Source organism: Miniopterus schreibersii (assembly GCF_964146895.1).
Source record: "Miniopterus schreibersii genome assembly, chromosome: 7".
Classification (NCBI taxonomy): Eukaryota; Metazoa; Chordata; class Mammalia; order Chiroptera; family Miniopteridae; genus Miniopterus; species Miniopterus schreibersii.
This window is the reverse complement of record NC_138108.1, coordinates 37,151,494-37,174,598: the sequence shown is the minus strand read 5'-3', so window position 1 is coordinate 37,174,598 and position 23,105 is coordinate 37,151,494. Positions and strand designations below refer to the sequence as shown.

The 23,105-nt window shown below is 38.5% G+C and overlaps 1 protein-coding gene across 1 annotated transcript in view; it reads right to left on the bottom strand.

Moving 5' to 3' along the window:
- The window catches only part of CCDC141 (coiled-coil domain containing 141), a 158,964-nt gene that overhangs the window by 102,610 nt on the left and 33,249 nt on the right, over positions 1 to 23,105 (bottom strand). The window contains exons 4-6 of the mRNA XM_081142678.1: positions 18,444 to 18,635; positions 14,983 to 15,091; positions 7,590 to 7,843 (exon numbers count right to left, since the gene is read on the bottom strand). Of these exons, the coding sequence (XP_080998804.1) occupies positions 7,590 to 7,843; positions 14,983 to 15,091; positions 18,444 to 18,635 (555 nt within the window). The remainder of the gene's footprint in view (positions 1 to 7,589; positions 7,844 to 14,982; positions 15,092 to 18,443; positions 18,636 to 23,105) is intronic.

Sequence of the window (23,105 nt, the reverse complement as noted above, 5' to 3'; positions counted from 1 at the left end):
TTTAATTTCGTGAGTCAAAGACTTGTCATCCAGCACATGCCAGCGGTGATGAAAGCAGGAAAGGAATGAGCTGTTTGATTTTTAAAAGGTATCTAGTGACCTCATCCCTGCATTTGGCAAATAGTATTTCAACCCCCAAAGAATACTATTCCTGTAGCAATACTCTTCTCTGTAAGAGAATGTAGTTAAAGATCTGTGGTGACATTTCATACATCCTGATCACATACCTGCCTGATGAGGCAAGGTGACTCTCTAGATCTACACATTTTCACTACCAAATGCACTCCAGGAAGAGACATAAACACAAGTTGGCATAAAACTCAGAAGTAAGTAGTTTGTTGTGTGGGTGTTACATCTCATCGTGAGGCATTCACACGCATGAGCAGCCTCTTAGATCAGATTTACTGTGTGTGCTGCGGGATGCATGCAGAGCAGGCTCTCAGAGTCCTTCTGATGTAAAAGCAAAACACCCTAAATAACTGAGAGCATGTCAACCATAATATTCTGCCACCCAGTAAATCAGTCATTGTGTCCTGTGTGTACCTACTGCAGACAGCTGCATAGATATTCCAAGAGCACTTTTTATAAGCATTTAAATTATATCAGCTGTTGTCCAAAAGCCTGAGTGATAAGTACAGTAAATGATACATCAGGACATTCTATAGAACATGGTCCCTTCAAAGGATGAAAACATGATCCAAGGGTTAGGGGGGTGTGGAAAGAAAAGAACAAAAAGCCTCGAGTATGCACTAGAAATCAGGTCTAGGGAGTGATGGTTTAACGCGGAAATGAGAACATTTTTCCTCTCTTTCCAGTTCCCACCTTTCAGCTTGACATAGGTGTGTTCATGGTCATCCATCACAACCATGAATGTCATGTTCATGGTTGGACATGACATTCTACGCACTCAGTGCTCCGAGACAGAACGAAGGCAGAGAAGGAGTAGGGTAGATCTTTTTTTGCAGGGGAAGGGGAACACCCATCTGAGGATGAAGGAAGACAGAGAGAAAGGAAAGGAAACAGCAAAGATGCAAAGAAGCAGCAGTCAGGGATGTTCGATGGCAACTAAGAGCTGCCTTGGATGTTAAAGAGGGGCACCAGGAAAGCTCAGTCAAATGGTAAAGACCTGCACTGTCCTATGTGGTAGCCCCTAACCACATATGGCTATTGAGTACTTGGAATGTGACAAGTCCAAATTGAGATGTATTCTAAGTATAACATACACAGCAGACTTCATAGTCTTAGTATTAAAAATAATAAAAATATCTCATTAAATATGTTCATATTGATTAAATGTTGAAATACTATTTTGGATATGTTGGATTAAACACACTATATTATTGCTTTTCATTTTTTTATGAGGCTCTTTTCTTTTTTTAATGTTTCTTTTTCACTTTTTTTAATGTGGCTACTAGAACTTTTAAAATCACATATGTGGTCCTGGCCCAGTGGCTCAGTTGTTTGGAGCATTGCCCCATATATCAAAAGGTTGCAGGTTCAATTCCCAGTCAGGGCACATACCTAAGTTTGCAGGTTTGATCCAGTGTGCAGGAGGCAACTGATCTATGTTTCTCTCTCTCTCCCTCCCTCTCTAAAAAATAAATTTTAAAAAACATATCCTTGGGTGAGGATTAAAAAATAAATAAATAAAATAAAATCACATATGTGGCTTGCATTATATTTTTATTGGATGGTTCTACAGTTCAAGGGCATTTAGAATATTGTTATTCCTATATCTAAAGACTGAGTTTTAATTAAGGGCTATTTAAAATAGTGAAGTCAAGAGAATGGTGGGATGAAGTGTTGGTTCGTACGCATCTGTGGACCACTGGATGGGGGTAATAAAGGGGAACTAATGACTCTTTCAAAGAAGTTTATTGGCTAAGTAAAGGCAGGATCAGATGACAGCTTTAAGGAAAGCAAGGGTAACAAAGAGGCTTCTCCCCACCTTTTTAAAAATTTGATTAGATGATACTGAAGCATTTTTTTGCAGGAACTCAAGATGCATGAAGGAGGTTGATGTAGGAATGTACCAGAGTGGGAAGGTCAGAAGAGAGCACTATTGAATGTACCTTTGGGCAAGGAAAGACTAGTCTTTGTTTGTTGAATAACCCATCCCTACACTGACCCCATGCTGGGAGACAGGAATAAAGAAAGTAAAAGAAATGAACCCTACCTTCACAGAGAGGTGTTAGGTACTACTCTAGGCAGGTTACAAGTGACCTCACCCAACCTTGTACACCTCTTATGATGAAGATATTTACTTTTCAACAGATGAGGAAACTGAGACACAGACAGGTTAGGCAGCTCACCTAAGGTTACACAACCAATAAGAGGAAAGTCCCACAGCTGGAGGCAGAAATGCCACAGTCAGAATGCATGGAGAACCACAGGGTTCCAGAGAAGACAATGGTCCTATTAGGTTAGCTTAGGAACGTTACTAAGGTGAAAATCAAAATTCAATACTATATTTATCTATAAAATCTACTTCTAACATGGAAATAGGTCCTGTGTACAACCACAGGGGCTCAATGGACATGTTGCATTAGAGAGAACAGATGTGTGGGTCAAGCCCATCAGAAGAAGTGCCTCAGAGTAAGAGGCCAGCAGTGGGCAGAGGCGGCAACAAGCACAAACTGAGAATTCCAGTTCCCAAATGATATGTGTCAAAAACAAGAACTAAAACATGTGGAACACATGAAACACACAGAAAATACTCTCTGATCAAGGACAAAGGGCACGGGTGGCAAGGAGGTGAACTCCTGCTGCAAGCCAAAGCGATGCATCAGACTTCATAAACCATCACAGTCCCTCTCTGCCACTTGTTCTATAATCTGGGATCAGCTCTTATTCTTTGATCTTTAGAACTATGCTGCAGGAGTTGAGCTAGCAATAAACAATTCAAACCACCTTAACAGAAACGCTTAAGGGAAGATGAAAATTTCTTCAGCTTAGTTTCATTTCTTTTTCCATATGTGGAACAGCTCCTGCTGAATAATCAGTTACTGTTAGAGACAAAAAACAGACAACAAAGAACTGATAACAGAGGGAAAAGGGGTCAGTTATTCATCTTCTTTAACCCAAGACTTTTTGATAGTCTCTCTTCCAATTACCAAAAATGCACACATGGACAGAGGTGTTTTCACTATAGTTGAAGGCCACAGGTGACAGTTCTAATGTCTACTTTGATTTTGAAGACATGTTAGTATTAAAATAACCACTTTAGCTCCCATAAGGTTTATTCTTTTTCTTTTTTACTACAGGGAAACCAGTTGCCATTGTTTTGCATTAGGCGATCCAGCCAAATGAACTCTGTATTTAACTAGACAATCACCAGCTTTCAAACATTCATTTGCTTCATTTGTTGATAATATGTTAAGACGCGTTAAAGCCATACCACTGATGTTTGTACCTGGGGACTTGGAAGCAGGGGAGGAAAGAAGTATTGCCAAAATATGGACTTGGTTTTTTTAGATGCATTCTGGGACTGATCTCATTATTGGCTTGTTTTTTATTATTTGGGCTTTTATCTCAGAGATTCCAGGAGGACAATGTTCACAATTTTCTTTTGTGAAATTTGGAAGCCATCCATGAATTACTAAAGTCAACTGGAAGATATTATTAGTATTCTTCAACAAATTATCGAATCCCAGTACTCTCTGTTGATGGGCATCATGAAAGCTAATATAATATGTTGTTTGTCATAAGGCAAAATTTGTTACTTTATAAACAGCTTTACAGATAATCTATCTCCCTGTCTGGAATCATAATTTTATGTATTTAATTACTCTGACTTGTGTTAACATATCATTTCTCTTCTGACATTTATATTACAAGAAAAATGGCACTAAAGACTTCTTCCCTTCCCAAGACTGCTGTCAACTCTTATTTGTGTTTAGGTAGAATCTTTACTTCCAGCTACTTAATGGTGGAAAGCTGTTTAGTCCAATGAATAAAATCAGTACAGTGGATGTCTTTGGACCTAAATTATATTTCTAGCATTACCTCTGGCTCATTGTGGGGAATCCTCCCAGCAGTGGAAAAAAGTAATTTTTTTCCAAGAAAAAAAACAGAGACCAGGCTAGGCATGGTTTTCCCAGTATAACTTAGGGGTCTACCCTAAGTGATCAGGAGCCAATTACATTCACCGAGAGAGAGAGAGACTTGCAGAAGTAGGACCAAAGCTAGTTAGGAGTAGGACCAAAGCTTAACATTTTCACATTACCACCCCAATTCCTAGGTTAGGTAGCATGATGGATTTCATACTGAAGCTTTGGCCTCAACCCTGGTGGTCGGAAAATAATGAGAGTCAGAAACTATCATTTTGACAGGATAAATAACTGCTAAATTATAAAGGATGTTTTAATCCTTTCAAAGTGTGCCATTTATGTTATTTGTTTATGAGTCTCCCTACAAAAAGCATTAAAACTAATAGGGTGTCTTTGCTTGTCTTTGGAGATTGAAGGAGAGGGGTAGAGGAAGGAATGACTCTCTTTCCCTGGCCAGTTTGAGGTGGTAGCAGTATTGAAAGAAAAAGAAAAGCCAACAGACTGTAGCACCAGGGACAGGGAAGGAAAAGAGCTCAGGGTGTGGAAGGAGATACACAGGCAGCCCCAGGGCTGAGCAGACGGGCAGCTCAAGCAGCAGCAGCTGACTTTGCCAAACAACGGAAGGATGTGAGGGTCAGAGTTATGAGGAGCCTTTCCCTGAGAGCACACACATCAAACAGCTTTGTCATTAGTCCTATCACCACTGAGAATGTAACTTAGTTACAGTGTGTGTCCCCCAACCCTCTCATTAACTGATTTGGGTGCTTAAATAATTGTGCCTAATTAAAGTGCCATTAAGCCACCAGTCCAATCAAACCGTGTTGTATATAAAAGTGACAAATTAAGCTTAAGAAAAATGTAACCAACTATAATAAGTATAAATGAGGTAAAGACATAGGTAAAGAGTAGAGAAAGTTAGGGAGAGGAAAATCGATTTTCCACTTTAACTTACATATAAAATTGACTTTTTTTGAATAAACTCAGCTGGATACCAAGCCATGAAATGGCATTTATTTACCCTCCACATCATAACATTTTAGAAAGCTAAGATTATCTAGTGATTTAGAGAATTGTGTGGGATCTGGCAAATACGTAGGATTTTATGTGCTGGTGATTATCTCTTAAAGCTTAGAAAATGACCACCTACATTTGGTGTGAGATGGTGAACATTTGAACATTTATTGAGCACTTACCATATGCCAAGCTGTGCTCTAAGAAGTTTTACATATACGATGTTGTTTATATTCACAACAAATCTATAGATAGCTATTATTATTATTCCCAGTTTACAGAAAAGGAAACTGAGGCACAGAGGACAACTAACTTGCCCCAAATCACACAGCTAGCAAATGTCAAAGCTGGGATTGATATCCATGCCATCTGCATCAGACCTCTTTTATGACCTTTGATACGTAGTGTCATTGAAAGAAATGGTGGTTAGCCTGCATTTGAATTAGGGGGGGTTTCTTTTGTTTTCAAAATCACATGCTTCTCCTACAAACACCTTAAGATACTTTGCATTTACTCTGATGTGCCTTAGAGTGAATTCTAGGGACAGCCTATGTGCTAAAATAAAATTTTGTGATAAATTTTAATCTATGGGTGGTCGGAAAGTCATACATGTCTGTTACTGGGCTGAACTATTGAATACCAGCATCACCTGGATAATTCAACTCTTATTTTGATATGGCAGCCAATGTTAGAAAGCTACATTCAAAGAAAGATTTTGTGTTAACCTCTTACTATGTGTTAGTCCCTATGCTACACACTTTTATATTATTTCATATTAATTGAAGCTGGTCAATTGTTCAAGCTCTAAATTCTAGTTAGAAGGTAGTATCATATAAAGTGTGTGTGTGTGTGTGCGTGTGTGTGTGTGTGTACACAAAGTTTTATAGCTTCCCACCAGGTACAAGACTGGTACCCTGAGCCTGTGCTTATGTGTGTCACCTTTGATATCATTACAATTGTCTATTAACAAGGAATGCGATCACATATGGCTACATAATTATTATATACTTGGTATAAAACCTTCCAAATGTGAATCCTATTAACCCTCCTTCCTCCATAAAGACGTTTATCTTATAAGTATATGTGATCTAGTTGGTAAAAAGAGATTATCTGCCCTCTTGTCTTACTTAATACTCCTCAATGCCCTTGACATTGTCTAGTACAAAGAGACCATGAATAACTTAGCTTTAATTTATCTGTTTGTCTCACTAATGCCTGATTGGAGCAATTGAGAAAAATTACATTCATAAATCTTCTTGCCAAGATAATTAATTATGCACAAAAACTCCAAGCTGCTTCTGATTTTCATTAATGAAGCAGCAGATTATATGCAAAACAAGATGCTGCTGGAGTTGGAAAAAATGGTCAGCTGTTCATCTTTAAATGTAAAACAAGTGCACATTGTTATATCTGAAAAAACGATACAGAAAAAGCATGCTATGATCATGTTTATCAGACTATCACGTCTCAAGACAGAAAAGTATGTGGTTTTCATTTGTTTGTTTTTTCTTGTGATTGATGTAAATTTTAAACTGTCGTTGTACTGGTCATTCAATTTTCTCCCAATGTTGAATTAGCTAAACTATTATAGTTCAAAAGCATTAGGCCATAATAACTTAGACAGAGAGAAGCACTAAATGCATCTTTTAAATGGTCCTTATGAGAGACAACACATCAGATATTCAGACAACCACATAATTATTCATCAGTAAGCTTTGCTCTAATTTTCCACTTAGTTTTCCTTTTTCTTAAGTAGTTAAAATGATTGACAAAACTAGTACTTTATCCATGTAAAGTTTGACAGCTCCTATGTTCCCTTAAAATAAGTACAGAACTGACAAAAAAAATTGCCCTCCAATGAAGTATGTGTCTTTGTATCAACTCAGGTTTCACAACGTTGTAGGATTACCAGGTAGCTTACCCAGGGACATGATTATCATAGAACCCAAATTACTAACAGAGTCACACCCAACTTGGTGAACCTGCTTCTATTCTCCACTATTGCATCATCAATAAAACTTTAGACAAGATAATTCAGGAAAACTAAAAATTAGGTAAGATAATTATGCTTGCACATACCTGGGTTTTTAAACCTTTGTTCACATAATTATAACAAGGTAAGTATTAATACTTGTTTATAATATTAAGAAACTGAATAGACACTACTTCCTCACCAATAAGATATTGTTGAAACTGTGCTACATTCAAGCAGTGAAATGCTATACCCATTAAGAATTACCTATTGCAGTGCCCTGGAAGGAAGTGAGAAAGAGAACCCAACAATAGTCATTTCAAAACTGCTCACTGGTACTCTCCCATTTATGAAATCAATGTTTTAAATGGGAGGAAATAAAGATATTTGTTGTTATATTGGGGTACCTGCTGGGAAAAACAACATGGTAGTTTGGACCAAAGACCAAAGAATCTGACCATGGCAGCTGAGAAACTGTCCCAGGAAATTGCTAGTCCATATAATAACAAAACTTCATTAGCTGACATCAGTACATTGCCAGTGCCCCTTTCAATTACCTGATTTTCTTGTTGGTCCCACTGACATATCTGCAGAACCTGACTCAATTCCTGCCGCTGTTGCTTCAAATACTTGTCCAGTTGCCGTCTCCTGTCTTGTAGAAGTTCAAGAAGACTGTCAATCTTCAGGCAGCTATTATGAGCTCCCTGAATCAACTCCGGACTTACATTAGGTCCATCACACTTGAATGTTTCTATGAAGTCAGTGAGTTGTTGACTTTTGTTTAAAAGCGCTAGAGATCGTTCTAAGAGTTCTAGAAGAAAATTAGAAAATAAAATAGTGATATGAGCTAGCTTTCAGATAGTAATATTTGGACAATTCATATAATTTAAAATATATATAACCTTCATACTAAAATAAGGAATTCAGATGTGTAAACATAAAATACCTACAATACAACTGGTCAAATACCTTAGTCTAACAATTACTATAGCACTGGCTGCCAAATGATGGGATGTTGATGTTTAGCAACAGCGTAATTCAGTGTGGAGAGCAGAAAGACTGTGGGATTTGAGCACTGATTCAAGTGGTTTTTAGTGGTCCAATGCTGGTTAAAGTGCCTATTCTCCTTGGAGTGTTCTATATTCTGGGGTGATTGACTAAAACTGAGGTTTAAAGGCTAATGCCTGCAGTGGCCAAAAATTCAATGAATGTGGTAGCCAGGGGCCCAGATGCCAGGGCCTATGGCAAGGTGGCAAATGCGTGATCAGTCCAGCAGGATCAGCTGTCACCAGTTCTGACCAGCTGTTGACATGAGAGAATATGGGTTTATTATTGATGGAGCTTCAATTTTTAAAAGAATTATAAATATAGACTTGTATGTGAAAACTTCTGATTTTAAATATTTATAATTTGTATTTTTAATTAAAAACATAAACAAAATATGTTTCTTTGCCAAATGGGCCATCAGTCTGTGCCCTCTGGAGTGAATAGGGTTGTGGTTGTAAAGAAATGGGAGTTTAAGCACAAAATCATCAAGGGAGAGAGTATAAAAGGAGTTGAGAACAGTACTTTGAGAAGCAACCACACTTGGGGATTAATTGGAGGAGCAGTTGGATAACTGTCTACTTTCCACAAGCCAGAAACCAAGGAGTCATCCATGACATACCTTCTTCCCTAATCTCACCATTATCAAGACTTCACCCTCTGTCTCCTGCATCTGTCTACTTTCCTCCATCCCCACTACAAAAATCATCATCTGCTGCCTAACCTTGTACAGTCGCCTCTTAATTACATCCCTTCTCTAATACCTTCATCCATTCTCTATGTATTAGCCAGAGAGATCTTTTCTAAACACATTATATGTCACACACACACACACATACACACATACACACTTGAAACAATGGTTTCCCATGGCCTTAGAGTTAAGGACAGACCATGACTTCAGGTCTGGCATGGTGAGGTCCCTCTCTTCCCTTTCAGATCATCTCGATCTCGCTACCCTTTATCTCTATCTTTTTAAAATACCCCACAGACGCTATTCTTCCTCCTGCCCCAGAACTTTTCACTGTGTCCTCTGTCAGGAACACCTTTCTCCTCAACCCTCGCCTTCTCCACCTTCATTCTATTCATACTTCAGGTCTTGGCCAATTGTCAGTTCTTCAAAGGACAAATGAGACTGAACCAAATATTCTCATTAAGTGTTCTCATAGCACAATGTTGCTGCCATTTACAGCTCTTATCATGGCTACAGTGTTACATTTATATCTTGGGTTAGTTGTCTGTCTTTGCCACTAGGTTCCAGTACAATATGAGGACAGGGACCATGACTGTATCCGCAGCACGTAGCATTGTGACTGGTATAGGAAAGATGTTCTGCTCTTGTAGAGTGTGTGAGTGAGAGCACATGTATTAAAAGAAGGGGAAGAACTGGGAGAACTGTAGATGATGTAGGTGAGCTGTCCTCCAGAGATGTAAAAGAGAGGCACTGAAAAGGTCTGGGGTTCTGTGACGGGTAAGTGATAGGAGCAGAAGCCAAGTTACCAGGTTGAGAAGTGGGAAGGTAGTGATGAAGTGAGGTCAACAAGGCAGGAAATCTTTGAGATATTTGTTCTTAAAAGAAAAGAAAAAAAACAATATCAGATTTTTATTTTTAGGATGAAAACTGTGAAGAACATCCAGAGGGTAAATACATTACCAAACATCCCACTACGAAAAATAGACTAAACCACATCCGCTGTACTTCAGCATTCTAACATTGGGCAGTAAACTACACAGCAATAATTAGGCTGTGGTAGTTGGGCCAGTTGTCTTTTTTAGCTGACAGCTGGAAAGCTGGAGGAGTGAATAGATAAGTGAAGATGCTGTAAAGAGCCATCTTGAGATGGAAAGGAAAGAATTTGAAGTGTTTATGCCACATGACCTAAATCTATCTGTAAGGTAAAAAATCTTGTTACCTGCTCAGAGAGAGGAAGGTGTGATTATGTGCACTGAGCAATTCGATTGGGAGTCAATAATGCAAGAAACAAACAAAAACAGCCACAGACTGGAACCAGGACAGAGGATGGATAATTCAGATAGAATAGGAAAAGTCAATAAGTCACTTAAACAAGGAAATGGACATGAATGTGGACAAGACAAGAGGGACAGAGTCAGAAAAAAGCCTGTCTGCCCAGGATAAGTTCTTATGTGGAAGTAAAAAATAACAACTGCAGAAACAAGGTGAAGCCAGGTTATAGAGGCCTTGCCTATCAAACTAAAGAGTTTTAATTTGTATAACCTTAATGTAATAAACAGTATGACTAATTATATATGTAACATATATATTACACACACAAAGTATGGGCAGGTGGCAGGTTTCCCATATAGTGTTTCTTTTCTTTCTTTCCATAACTAGCTCTGACACACTAGACTTTTCAAATGAGAAAGGGAAGCACGACTGGAGGTGCTTGAATACAAACAGTGGAATAAGCCAACCTGTCCTGGTCTCTACAAAATACATATAATTAGCCCAAATTTCTGTTTGCAATCTTTTTCTGGTTTCTGTTTCAGCTTCTGCCAAAATAGTGTAGCCACTACCAAAGTATCACCAGAAATACAGCCTCATGAGCCAAAGTTAACTTGTACCCAGGCTAAAACCGATCTGTTACTGCTACCAAGATAGTCATAAAAATGGGTAAATTATGCCCCGTTCCCTCTGTCAGTTCCTTCAGTTCTTCCTCTGTCAGTTTCTTACATTTTACTTTTATACTGTTTATGTTTTTCTGTCTATTTATTCCTTCAGTTGATCATACAAAGTGCTATATTTTTTCTCAGGCTAAACTATTTAGATATATAATCACCTTCAGGAAATAAATAATCCCTATAGTGCATTTATTTTAAAGATCATATGCTTTACGTTTACAAAACCATACTTTCTGACATAATACCTTGTAATGTGAAGCTAGTAGATGTTTAATAAATTTTAACTGTTTAGTTGTTTTTATTGGCATTATATCTAAGAAAGTGGCATTAAAGTATATTTTAAACTAATACTTACACAGTTTGCCACAATTACTAAGTATCAATAGCAAATTCAAGATGGGTAAATGAGGAATGTACACAAGTTAAGTGAATTTATAGCTCAATAAACAATCTTTCCAAATGAGTATTTTTTCAAAAAGTATCAAGGTCACAGTCTTGGCACTGGGGTCATGGGTGATGTTTCTTCCTAATACATTTTTAAATATTCCAAATATTCCAAATACCCCTCCATGGAATGGTGTTTCTTAAACTCATTCAATGAGCATTTTCAAATATACACAAAAGTAGAGAGAATAGTACAATGGACCCCAATGAACTTATATCTCAGCTGCATTTAAGATACATATAACATCTAAGAATAAGGAAGTAATGATATGATTGTTCCTGTGAGGAAGCTTCTTAAGTATTATGTTTATTTTAAGAAGGCAGTTGGAAAACTGGAGGGTGCAATTGTAATCCTTCAGTGCTCAGAGCCAATTTTCTTCTCCTCAATGTCTCTGCAGTACCTTGTTTATTACTCAAGTTTCCATCATTCTATCTTGTCTTACATTGGATTAAATACAAATAACACTCAATAAACATACTTCGGGTTGGATGCTATTCTAAGTCCTGGAGACTCAGAGGAGTACTAATCCCTGCCTTCCAGAGCCTCACAATTTGGTGATAGAGACAAATAAGGAAATAAATCATCACTGCACAGAGTGCTGGGTGGTATAGAAGAGAGACCCACAGAAGCACGGAGGGACTCACCAGGAAATGTGTACATGCCGCACCATGTGCCCATGAGGACAAGGCCATGCACTCCCCTGACACATGATTCTGGGTTTCTCTCCTGGCACAGGTTCAAAAAATACTGTTTATTTATGTGTTGTGGAATTGAAGGCAACCAGGCTGGTAAGTGGCCTAGAAACTATGCTTTCTGGGAAACTCTTTTACTAACTAGGCATGTTTCGTCCATGGAAAAGAAGACCGGAGAGGACATATTTGTCTTCACCTATTAGAAGGATTGTCATGTGGAGGAGAAAACAAACTTATTCTGTAGCATTCCAGACAGCAGAAACTTCAGTTCATTCACCCTGGCTCTGACTTCCACAATGTTACTGAATAGGTTTCTAACATACAAAAGAGCCTAGCATTGGTGACTAGGAAAAAGCATAGGTGAAGCTCATTGAAACAAAATGAATATTAGGGATAAGTCTGATTACAGTTTTTACAGTTACATTATTAACCTCTGTCATCCTAACATTCACATTTTGTGCTACTCATTGATCAACATTTCAAAACCTTGATAGAATTGCTAGCTGCATTTACAGATATATTTTTTATTGAGATGTAATCGGTTATAGTAAGTTTCAGGTGTACATCATAGTGATTCAATGTTTATATATATTACAAAGTGATCACCACGATAAGTCTAGTTATGATATGTTGCCATAAAAAGTTAGTATAATATTATTGACTATATTCCCTAAGCTGTACATTTACCTAAACCAAGCAGTGGAAGAAACCCAAGTGTCTATCAGTAGATGAATGGATTAAGATGTGGTGTATATATCATGGAATATTACTTAGCCATAAAAAAGAATTAAATGTTGCCATTTGCCAGAAGGGGGAGGGGCTGGGGAAGGAGAAATAGGTTAAGGGGATTAAGAGATATAAACTTCCAGTTTTAAAATAAATAAATTATAGATGTATTTTATTTCCTTAAATTAAAAATAATAAATATTGCTATGGTCTGAATTTTTGTGTCTCCCTAAAATTTATGCTAAAATCTTAAAGGCCAATATGATGGTATTAAGAGTTGGGGTCCTTGGGAGGTGATTAGGCCATGAGGGTAGAGTCTTCATGAATAGGATAAGTTCTCTTATTAAGAGACCTCCTAGGCCTCCTATCCCCTTCCTCCATGTGAAAATACAATGAGAAATGTGCAACCTGGAAGAGGGCCCCCACTTGACCATGCTGACACCCTGATTTCAGACTTTCAGCCTCTAGAACTGTGAAAAATAAATATCTGTCATTTATAAGCCATCCAGTCTGTGGTATTTTGTTATAACAGTCTGAATGGACTAAGATATGAAGTCCTTAAGTGAAAATCAGAATTTTGTCCTTGAATATACATTTTAAATCAGCTCATCTTAATCATATCCCACTGAATTAGTTGTTTAACAAATTTCATCTACTCTCATTTTATGAAAACAAAGTTTTTGAAGCCACCATTGGGCATATGAAATGGGAACCAGACCAGAGTCCCCTGTAATCCCTATGCTTCAAGTATCACATAGAAGAACACAAAAACATCACAATAAACATGCCATCAGGATGGAAGAATACTTCGTCACCACAAAAATAAACTGTTTCCTGTTCTCAGCTACCATTTTAACCCATCTCTTCAGATTAAGAAGAGGCCAGATGGACACTTGCAGACTATACCAGTGAAAGGCAGGACACTGGTCCTGCTGTTAGCTGGATGCCAGGAAATTGTGGTCTAAGGCCTGCACACAAAGCTCCCTGTGCCACAGATCCTAGTAACTCTGAAGGAGCCAACAACAACAAAACATCATTAAGGCTACTTTCCCCTTCCAGATCCAACCCAAAATGTTTACGGAAAAGTTCCCACTTCCACAAACCCCCACCCCTTGGAAAATGCCTGCATTTTCTTGCCTCAGTACTGAACCTTGTCAACCAAAGCATCAATCACTGGTAAAATTGCTGTGATGATCATGTTGACTGGATGAAGACTGAATCGAGACCACAGAACCCATCTCAATGACCTAGACTTGGACTCACTTTCCAGTGTCCTAAGGGGAATTTTTTGTGATCCTGTTTACCCTCTTTGGACCCAGCTAGATTGCTGCCGTTGTACAAACATGAGCAGGCTGCTGCTTTAAGGCTGTTATTTTTGATGCTGTTTATAATCCCTATTAGTGATAGGTCCTAAACAGCAATCAGTTAAAATTACACGTCTATATGTGGCAGCATCTCATAAAAATTTACACAGGAAAGACTGAGTCCTTTAATCTTGAGTTTTAGAAAAGTAATGATCTAGTATCTAGGGACCCTTTGGAGAGTGATAGAAACACAAAATCTATTTGTGGCTTTGAAAATACCTTTTGTCCCTGCCCATCATGGATCAAGCTGGTCAAGCAAGAAGCTGAGTTAGAAGTGTGACAAATGAGTTCAGGAAACCATCCACTCACACCTAGTTCTATTTGGCAGCAATAATTAGAAAAAGGCATTAGAGAGAAAAGAAGTTGTTCCTGTATAACCTGCTTCCACAGAAAAAAATTACAGTAAACAGCTACTCTTTCACAGATGCCTTTTCTACCACAATTCTGCCCACCCCAAATTCTGGTAGAAAAGAGCTAACATACAAAAATTGCTGATTAACAATTAGACTATATTAGATTTTTTAATCTGGAAAAATTTTACTACTCTCCTCCCTCCCCCCCCTCCCCCCGATTGCAATAGTGAAAGAGGGGTTTTCCTTATTCCAGAGCTGCTATTTAAGAGCTGGCCTCCATTTACTGTCCCTGAGAAGTAACATTCACTGAATTCAACCATTTATTTGACCAGGAAATATTTCTTGAGGATCCACTAGGTGCCAGCGCCTCGCTAAAAGCTGAGGATACACAGATGAACTGGTGAAAATGGGCCCTGTCTCTGGAAGTAAATCTAGCAGACAGTTACTCCCACAGTGATCACAACCTGCCAGAGGCTGGCCCTCTACCATCTCCTTAGAACCGCTTACAACTACTTCTTTCTTGCAGAAGATGCCCAAGGAAAGAGCTTTCTTTAACCTTTCTTGGAATGACTTTGAAGTATGCACAAACAGATAAATTAAAAACACACTCTGCAACATGAGCATTCTCACATTAACATCTTTTAAAATCTTTAAAAGCTTATGTAAGGAATAAACATATTTCTTGCCTTTCGTATGATGTTCATGAAGCTGAAGGAGTGATTTTAAGGATTCAGCGGTCTCGAACTCCTGAGTGTTCTGGAGGAACTCTTCAGTTTGGTCTATTTTAATAGCAAACTGCAACAGAAATACAGAGGAAGGACAGTTGAAAAAATAAAAATCAATGTGCCACTTTAGTTATATATATATGTTTTCTATGAATCAATGGCCTAGCTGCCTCTGCATGTGTTTGTGCTTGTGTGAGTGTCTGCTGGCTCAGGGTGTCTGTGTGAGGGCTGTGTTCACATGTAGTCAACTTATACAGTACCAAGGCAAGAACGTTTTTCTCATTCTTTTGGACTCTTTTCATACCTGGAAATGTGTCATGTATGCTGAAATAAACCAACCTGCTTACTGTTCAAATGTCTATTAAAATTTTCAACTAAAATGTGTGTGCCCTATGTTACGAATACAGCCACTTTTAACATTATGAGGCAGTCTTTCAAAGAATTACCAGGAAGTTTGCTAGGAGAAACCAACAGAAGTTTTGCTAACCAGTGACGATATAATTATAAGTAAATTTAACTTAAGAACCCACTTAGAGGGAAGGTTCAAATATTTCTTTTTCCGTCTACAATTAGACCTAGAACTGAAAAAAATGCAAGTTTCAAAATAATACACATTTTATTCCTATTTCTAAACTTGATCTTAGCCAAAGGCCAAGAAGCAATGTCTAACCCCATGTCTTATACAAATCAAATATATATATATTTGTATATAAAGTGGTCTGGGATTAGATATGCATTAAGGAAAGTACAGGTTGAGTTTTGAAATCTATAATTTGTAATTTTATTTGCACTTTTGTGAATAATTTGATGCATTATTTATATAAATAAAAATGAGATATGATGCAGAAAGAATAAAACTTTTCTCCTCTGTTTCAAAAAAAAGAAAAAAAGAAGCAATTTGACACCCTAAATGGTGGGAATATGATTGGTCTCTTCTGTTTCTCCATGGAGGAAGCATGAAGGGGAGTTGGTTAAAGTGATGTTAAAATTCCCAGGGGACTGATCTAAGAAGTAAATTTTAGAAAAGGGCAAAACATACTTGGTTATGCTAGTACAGTATTTTCATAGTAGCAGACAAAGCTGGTTTGTTGTAACACTAAGACTCAAAGGTAATTATTATAGTTTCTAAGAGCATTTAAATCAACATTGTTCACCTTTGGATAAAGTGTAGAATAAACTCATAAAGGCAAAGTATCTGAGAAAGACAAAAGCCCATCACAATGCTTGTCTTCATTTTCAAGATTTTTCCAGACTATCATTTTAAATTTAGTGATTTTTAAATATTTTTATATAACTATTTGATTACAAGATCTATGTTATGATCGTTATGATAGCCATATAAAATCCAGTTATAAATGGCATGGAATGATGAGAGGGCCCCCTAGGGAACCTGCCTTCTTTGGAAATGCAGAGAAGGCCTCCACCACCATCCTGTTAGAACAATCCGATGGACACCTGCCATTGTCACTTAGGGTCAATGTTTCTAAATTGAAGCACTATGTTTTTGAGAAGAGAAAAACCTTTTTGATGGTTATGTCTATGAGCCAGAAGCTGTGATAATTATCAACCATGCAATAAGGAATGATTTGTATTTCTAAAGAATTCTTGAATGCACATAGTTCATAAGGGAATCCTACCCATACATCACTTACATCTCTAACTCACTTCATTTCTAATTGATTTTAAAGGCATTCTTTGAGCAGAACCTTCAAAGAAAAAAAAACGAAAAACCTTGTAGGTGATTTGTTTTTTCCCCTGTAGAGCATTACAAAAAGTTTTGGAATCACTATATTTCAGCTTGTTATTTAAAAATTGTTATATATACAATTTTACTCAGAAGAAGCTTCCCTAAAATACTGTTAACTTTCAGCTTATGGATATTTTCTTTTCCTCACTTCTCTCCTTTCTGTAGCTTGTATAGGATAGAAATGGTGATGGGGGATATTTTTCAAAAACCCCATTCTTAAAGTCACTCTCTCTTTTTTTAATCACTGATAAAAAGCGCTTTGGCGTACACAAGGGGCAGGGAAGATCATGCAGGAGCTGGCCTTAAGCTAAGTATGAAGTAGTCCACAAAACCAGAAGCAGAATAATACAAGAAACAATTAGTCATTTCACCAGGAACCAGAGTTCTGGGTCGAATCACAGGTTGACTTCATACTTCTTTTTATTTTATGTAGTACCTAGAAGCAGTTCCTTATTATACAGAAAATCAGCTAGCATTAATGCCACTACACAGTGAGAAACGAATGTTGAGCCTAATGTTTGAAAAAAGATAATCTCCTGTGTTCCAATGAGCTGAATTTAAGGGGCAGTTGACACTTATACCCCACTTACTAAGATAGAATAAATCAGCTGTATCTATAATTTGACCCCTGTAGGTATATTTCACCTGGTTAGTTCTTTTCAGGGAAGAAAACTGTGCAGAAGTTTTGCCCAAGATGATCTATAAAATTAATTGTGACGTGGACTTCTGTGTTCAAATTGTGGAAAACAAACCTTGAAAGTTGTAACATTTTTGCTCCTTTTAACTTTTACCTGAGTTCATGATGCATGAGATTGTCTACGCCAGTTTTTATGTTCTATTACTAATCTTCTCTCCCTCATTATTTTGAATTTAAGTCCTGAATTTTCAGATTGAAAATGTCATATTTTTCAAAGCTTGTGCTTTATCATAATGAAGCAGAGCTCCCACATCAAAATGAATGTACTGCCACTTGACAGAGAAGTTAAAAGTGAAATTTCCCATAACTGTCTCATACCAAACATAACATCTCTTTTGATGTTGTTCTTTGAGACTCACATTTTGGAATTGGGAACCTCAAAAAAACTGCAGAATTTAAGAAAAATCATAGGGAAAATGACCTTCCTAGGCCCAGGACCTTTTCCTTCCCTTAGGTTTTAATGAGTTCAAACTATAGGAACTCAACTCTTTGCCTTAGGAAACCACTTTATGAAATGCTATGTTTACTAGTCAAACATTCTATGGAATATTTTGCAATTCCCTTTGCATAAGCAGCAGAACATTTTAGTCAATAACTTTTAGTCAATAAGAACACTCTCCACCACCATTTCCTAGTAATCCTATAACCTGGGGTAATTGTTTGATTTAGTAATTATATCACTGTTTTCTACAGAGAGAAATATATCATAATGACTTATAAGTGAGAGTTCCCATTTTTACTTAATATTTTATTTAATTTTAATGAACTGGACTTAGTTTTTAAATGTTTGAAAGACTGCATTTAAAATATTAAAATTTTATCTTTTGACAATAAAAAATTATATATATAATCTTGGTTGTTCTGCCATTTTTTTTTTAAAACCAACTTCAATATCTGTTTGTAGAAATAAAAGATTTCCAGGAGTGCTATTCATTTGCTCTGATATAGAGAAGGGAGATGATTTTTTAAAATACAAACCTCCAAGGCACTTTCAAAAAATTCAGAGGTCAGCTTGAGGAGCTCCCTTCTTCTTTCAAGCATGGAGACCAGGGCTGCCCATGCTTCGCCCAGGGTGCTGGCCATGGCATCATACACCTGACTCTGATCTTTGTTCTCTTCAGCTGTCTTGTCCGCTTCCTGCAACAGTTCCCATACCCGATCTTCCAAAGCCTAAGTCCAAGATAAAAACAAGGTATAAGGCAGAGGGCCACTCAATGTAAGAATACAGGATCACATTCTAAACACTTGTATATCTGAAACTGTATGTGGTCTAGGAAGGTCTAGAAGAGAATTTATAAACTCAAACTGCTGTGCAGGCAGATCAAGCAGGCAGGACGGAGCAGTGGAGATTGTGGTAAACCAGGGAGCATGCCAGGCTAAAGGCATTCACTTTTAAATATTGTTCAAACACTAGAGATTCATCAAAGGTACACAGCTACATACCCAGGGGTACAGAAAAAAAAAAAAAGCTAATTTGAACAAATCCAGAAGAGAGTGCTAAAGAAAAAAAATTGAGAGAAATGAACCCAGTAAAACTTGCTATTTATTCTAAAAAAATGTTGTTAACATTTGTGAAGCTTAATGTAAATATTAAAAGACTAGTTTTTGGAAAAGAGTATTCATAATGTAAAAATGAGAACATCTGTAACCAACAATACAGATTGAACACAATTTAGATGATTAAGGAGAACATGTGTTTACAAAATTGTCTGATTTGGGGATAGGAGGGGGATCCCATAGATTCTGTTTCATTCTTGAAGTTGGCATAAAAATAAAAGCAAAATTTAAAAAATATAATAGACTTAAAATAATATGAACAAGATCCAAAACATCAGCAGAAAGGAAACTAAAATGATATAAAGCAAAGAAAAACAAATAAAAGAAATAACAGCACATTTATCAGAATACACATAAAAAACACGCATAATGATAGGAATATGATTAAATATTAAACACCAAAAAAACGGATTAGTTAACTTTTTCATTTAATAGACAAACATTATCAAATCAAGTAAAAAAAATTCAACTAACTTATTATGTTTGCTAGTCATCTCAACTAAAAAGACATAACTTTTAAAAATAAAAAGATGAGATATATCAGGCAAAGGAGCACTATCAAAACTAAAGTAAGACTAGCAATATTAATCTCAGATAAATTAGAAAATAAAACAAAAATCATTGAGATTAAAGAATGGAAATTTATATTGATCAACAAAGAGTGCAATCCACAGTAAAAATAGGACACTCATGAACCTTTATATTTATGGCGTTGACATAGTTAAAGTAGATATACCTAGTCAGACCACAATGAAATAAAAGTAGAAATAAACACTGAAAGGTCCAGATAATAAAACAAGTCTCTTAGATAATTTAAGATAACACTGTAAAAAGTAATTCCTAGATCAACTGTAGAATAAAATCTATAATTACAGACTGTTTGGAAAAAATAATAAGGCTACTATGTTCAAAACCTAAGATACAGCTAACTTTATGCTCAGATAAAACTAACAGCATTAGATAACTTTATTTTTAAAGGAAATAATAAATTAAACATTCCGGTCTAAATTAAAGAAAACGAATAATAACATAAGACAAGTGTTAACGGATTGGTTCATTAAATACAAATCAGAAGCTAACAACTTAGACAAAAATATAAGAATTGATCTCTTAAAAAGTTGAGTCATTGAAAAGCCAAATGAAATTTTAAAATATCTGACAGATGTCAATAAAAATAGTAGAGGAGATATATCCAGTGGTCGATCTTACAGAAACATCAAAAAGCAAGCGAGAAGAAACAAGAGGGTGGCGTAGGTAACAGCTGCACCCGCCACCTCCCGCAACCACATCAAAATCACAACTAAAACACAGAACCACCAGCACTCAGAGCCTCCTGAAATCCGGCTGCACAGAAGCCCCACAACCAGGGAGCTGAAGAAGCACCAAGAGCGGGAGGAGGGGCGGAGACGCGGGCGGGTCAGGGCTGAATCCCGGAGACATGGCCCGCGGGCCCAAACCCGGTGCTGCGGGTTAAACCTGGGAGGGAATCGCAGCAGCGGAGGTTTCCCAGAGGAGTGAGGGCCCCAGCCCCACAGCAGGCCCCCAGCCCAGGGCTCCAGGGCCGGGAAGAGACGTCCCCACAACTCCGGGCTGTGAAACCAGCGGGGACTGTCCCTGAGGGTCATGGAGGCTGCGGGAGCCCCAGCAGCTCCTCTAAAGGGCCCGCGCACGGACTCACTCGGACGCTCCCTCTGAGCCCAGCGCCGGGCAGCAGCTGGAAAGGACCCGGGACACTCGGGGAGGAACTAACCTGCCTGGAATCCGGGCGAGAGGTGGAGAGGCGGCTTCCTCCCAGGCAGAAGGGCTGGCGGAGGCCATGGCTCCTTTGGCGCGTCCTCCCCACACACAGCCGGCGGGCAGGCGCCACGTTTGAATCACCAGCACCGGACTCACACCTTTGGCCCCGCCCCGTGATTCCCGGAGGCCCCGCCCCTCCCCACCTGCCCCTCATCCGGGCCATTTCCAGGGGCTTTTCTGTGCAAGTGGCCTCTAGAGCCTCATGCTTAGGACTTTCCTAAATCTCTCAAACAAGCAGCAGCTGGCCCCATAGGGCTTGATAAGCAGCCCCAGGCCTGGCACTAGCGGCAGCTGCACTGGCTCATAGCTTGGCCTCTCCTGAACACCTCCAAGCCCAGCACAAGTAGCAGCCAACTACGGTTTGCTGTGTAGCTCATGCTGGGTGGCCCTGAGCAAGGCACTGGCACAGGCTGACTTTGCACCTCCCGGGAGGCCCAGAGACAGTGCACCTGGTGGTCAGACTCGACCACGCTGGATTACAACCCTACCACATCCACGAGTAACACTCAAGGGGTGCACTTGGTGAACACCGAAGCTCCACTGAAGTAAATCCTGCTCCATGGGGGTGTCTCCAGCACAGCAGCTCTCTGGCTGTAGCTGCAGCTGGTCCTCACAGCTGATTGGTCTGGGGGTCAGTTCGTCCCAGTGATGCCAACAGCAACCAAGGCTCAACTACAACAGGACAGTGCACACAGACCACCCAGGGGAGCACCTAGAAGGCCCAGCTCGGGTGACTGGGGAGGCTGAGCCACTGGACCCTACAGGACACCTACTACACAAAGCCACTCTACAGATTCCAGAAGACATAGCAGCTCTACCTAATACATAGACACAAACACCAGGAAGCAGCCAAAATGCGGAGGCAAAGAAACATGTCACAAAGGAAAGAACAGAAGAAATCTCTAGAAGAGGAACTAAATGAAATAGATCCAAGCAAGCTAACAGATACAGAGTTCAGAATTTTGTTTATAAGGATGCTCAACCATATTAGTAAGAGTATGATAAAAACAACTGAGAAAATTGATGACATAATAAAGTACCAATTTGAAATGAAGGCTACACTAACTGAAATGAAGAACAACTTACAGGGAACCAACAGAAGAGTAGAGGATGCTGAGAATCAAATCAGCAATTTGGAACATGAAGAAACAAAAAACACCCAACCAGAAGAGCAAAAAGAAAAAAGAATCCAGAAATAGGAAAATAGTATAAGGAGCCTCTGGGACAACTTCAAGAGGCCCAACATTCATATTATTGGGGTGCCAGAAGGGGAAGAAAGAGACCAAGAAATTGAAAACCTATTTGAAAAAATAATGACAGAAAACTTCCCCTACCTGGGGAAAGAAATAGACTTACCAGTCCAGGAAGCACAGAGGGTCCCAAACAAGAGGAACCCAAAGAGGCCCACAGCAAGACACATCATAATTAAAATGCCAAAGGTAAAGACAAAGAGAGAATCTTAAAAGCAGCAAGAGAAAAGCAATTAGTTACCTACAAGGGCGCACCCATACGACTATCAGCTGATTTCTCAACAGAAACTTTGCAGGCCAGAAGGGAGTGGCAAGAAATATTCAAAGTCATGAAAAACATGGAACTACAAACCAAGATTGCTCTATCCAGCAAAGCTATTATTTAGAACTGAAGGTCAGATAAAGAGCTTCACAGATAAGAAAAAGTAAAGGAGTTCATCACCACCAGACCAGCACTATAGGAAATGTTGAAGGGTCTTCTTTAACAAGAAGCTAATGACAAACTAAATAGATCCAGAGACACTGACGCATGTAACAGATGATCATATTTCAGAGGAAAGAGAGAAGGGGGATGGACGGTGGGAAGAAATTAACCAAAGAAGTTATAGGCATATATGCATAACCCATGGACATAGTCAATAATGCAGTGAAGGCCTGGGGAGGGGGTGGGAGCGCAGTGGAGGGGGTCAATTGGGGGGAAGAAATGGGACACCTGAGATACTTTCAACAGTAAAGATAAACTTAAATAAATAAATAAATAGAAAAGCAAGCAAAAACTATCTTAATCAACACTGTCAGAACTCTGAAAAGTAGTGAAAGATTTACAGCAACCAAGTGAACACTAAAAAAGAAAAAGGCAACTTGAGCCCTGGCTGGTGTTGCTCAGTGGTTAGAGCACTGGCCCAAGTACCAAAGGGTGGAGGGTTCGATTTCTGGTCGAGGGCACATACCTGGGTTGTAGGTTCGATAGGGGCACATGTGGAAAAAAAACCAATCGATGTGTCTCCCTCACATCAATGTTTCTCTCTCTCTGTGT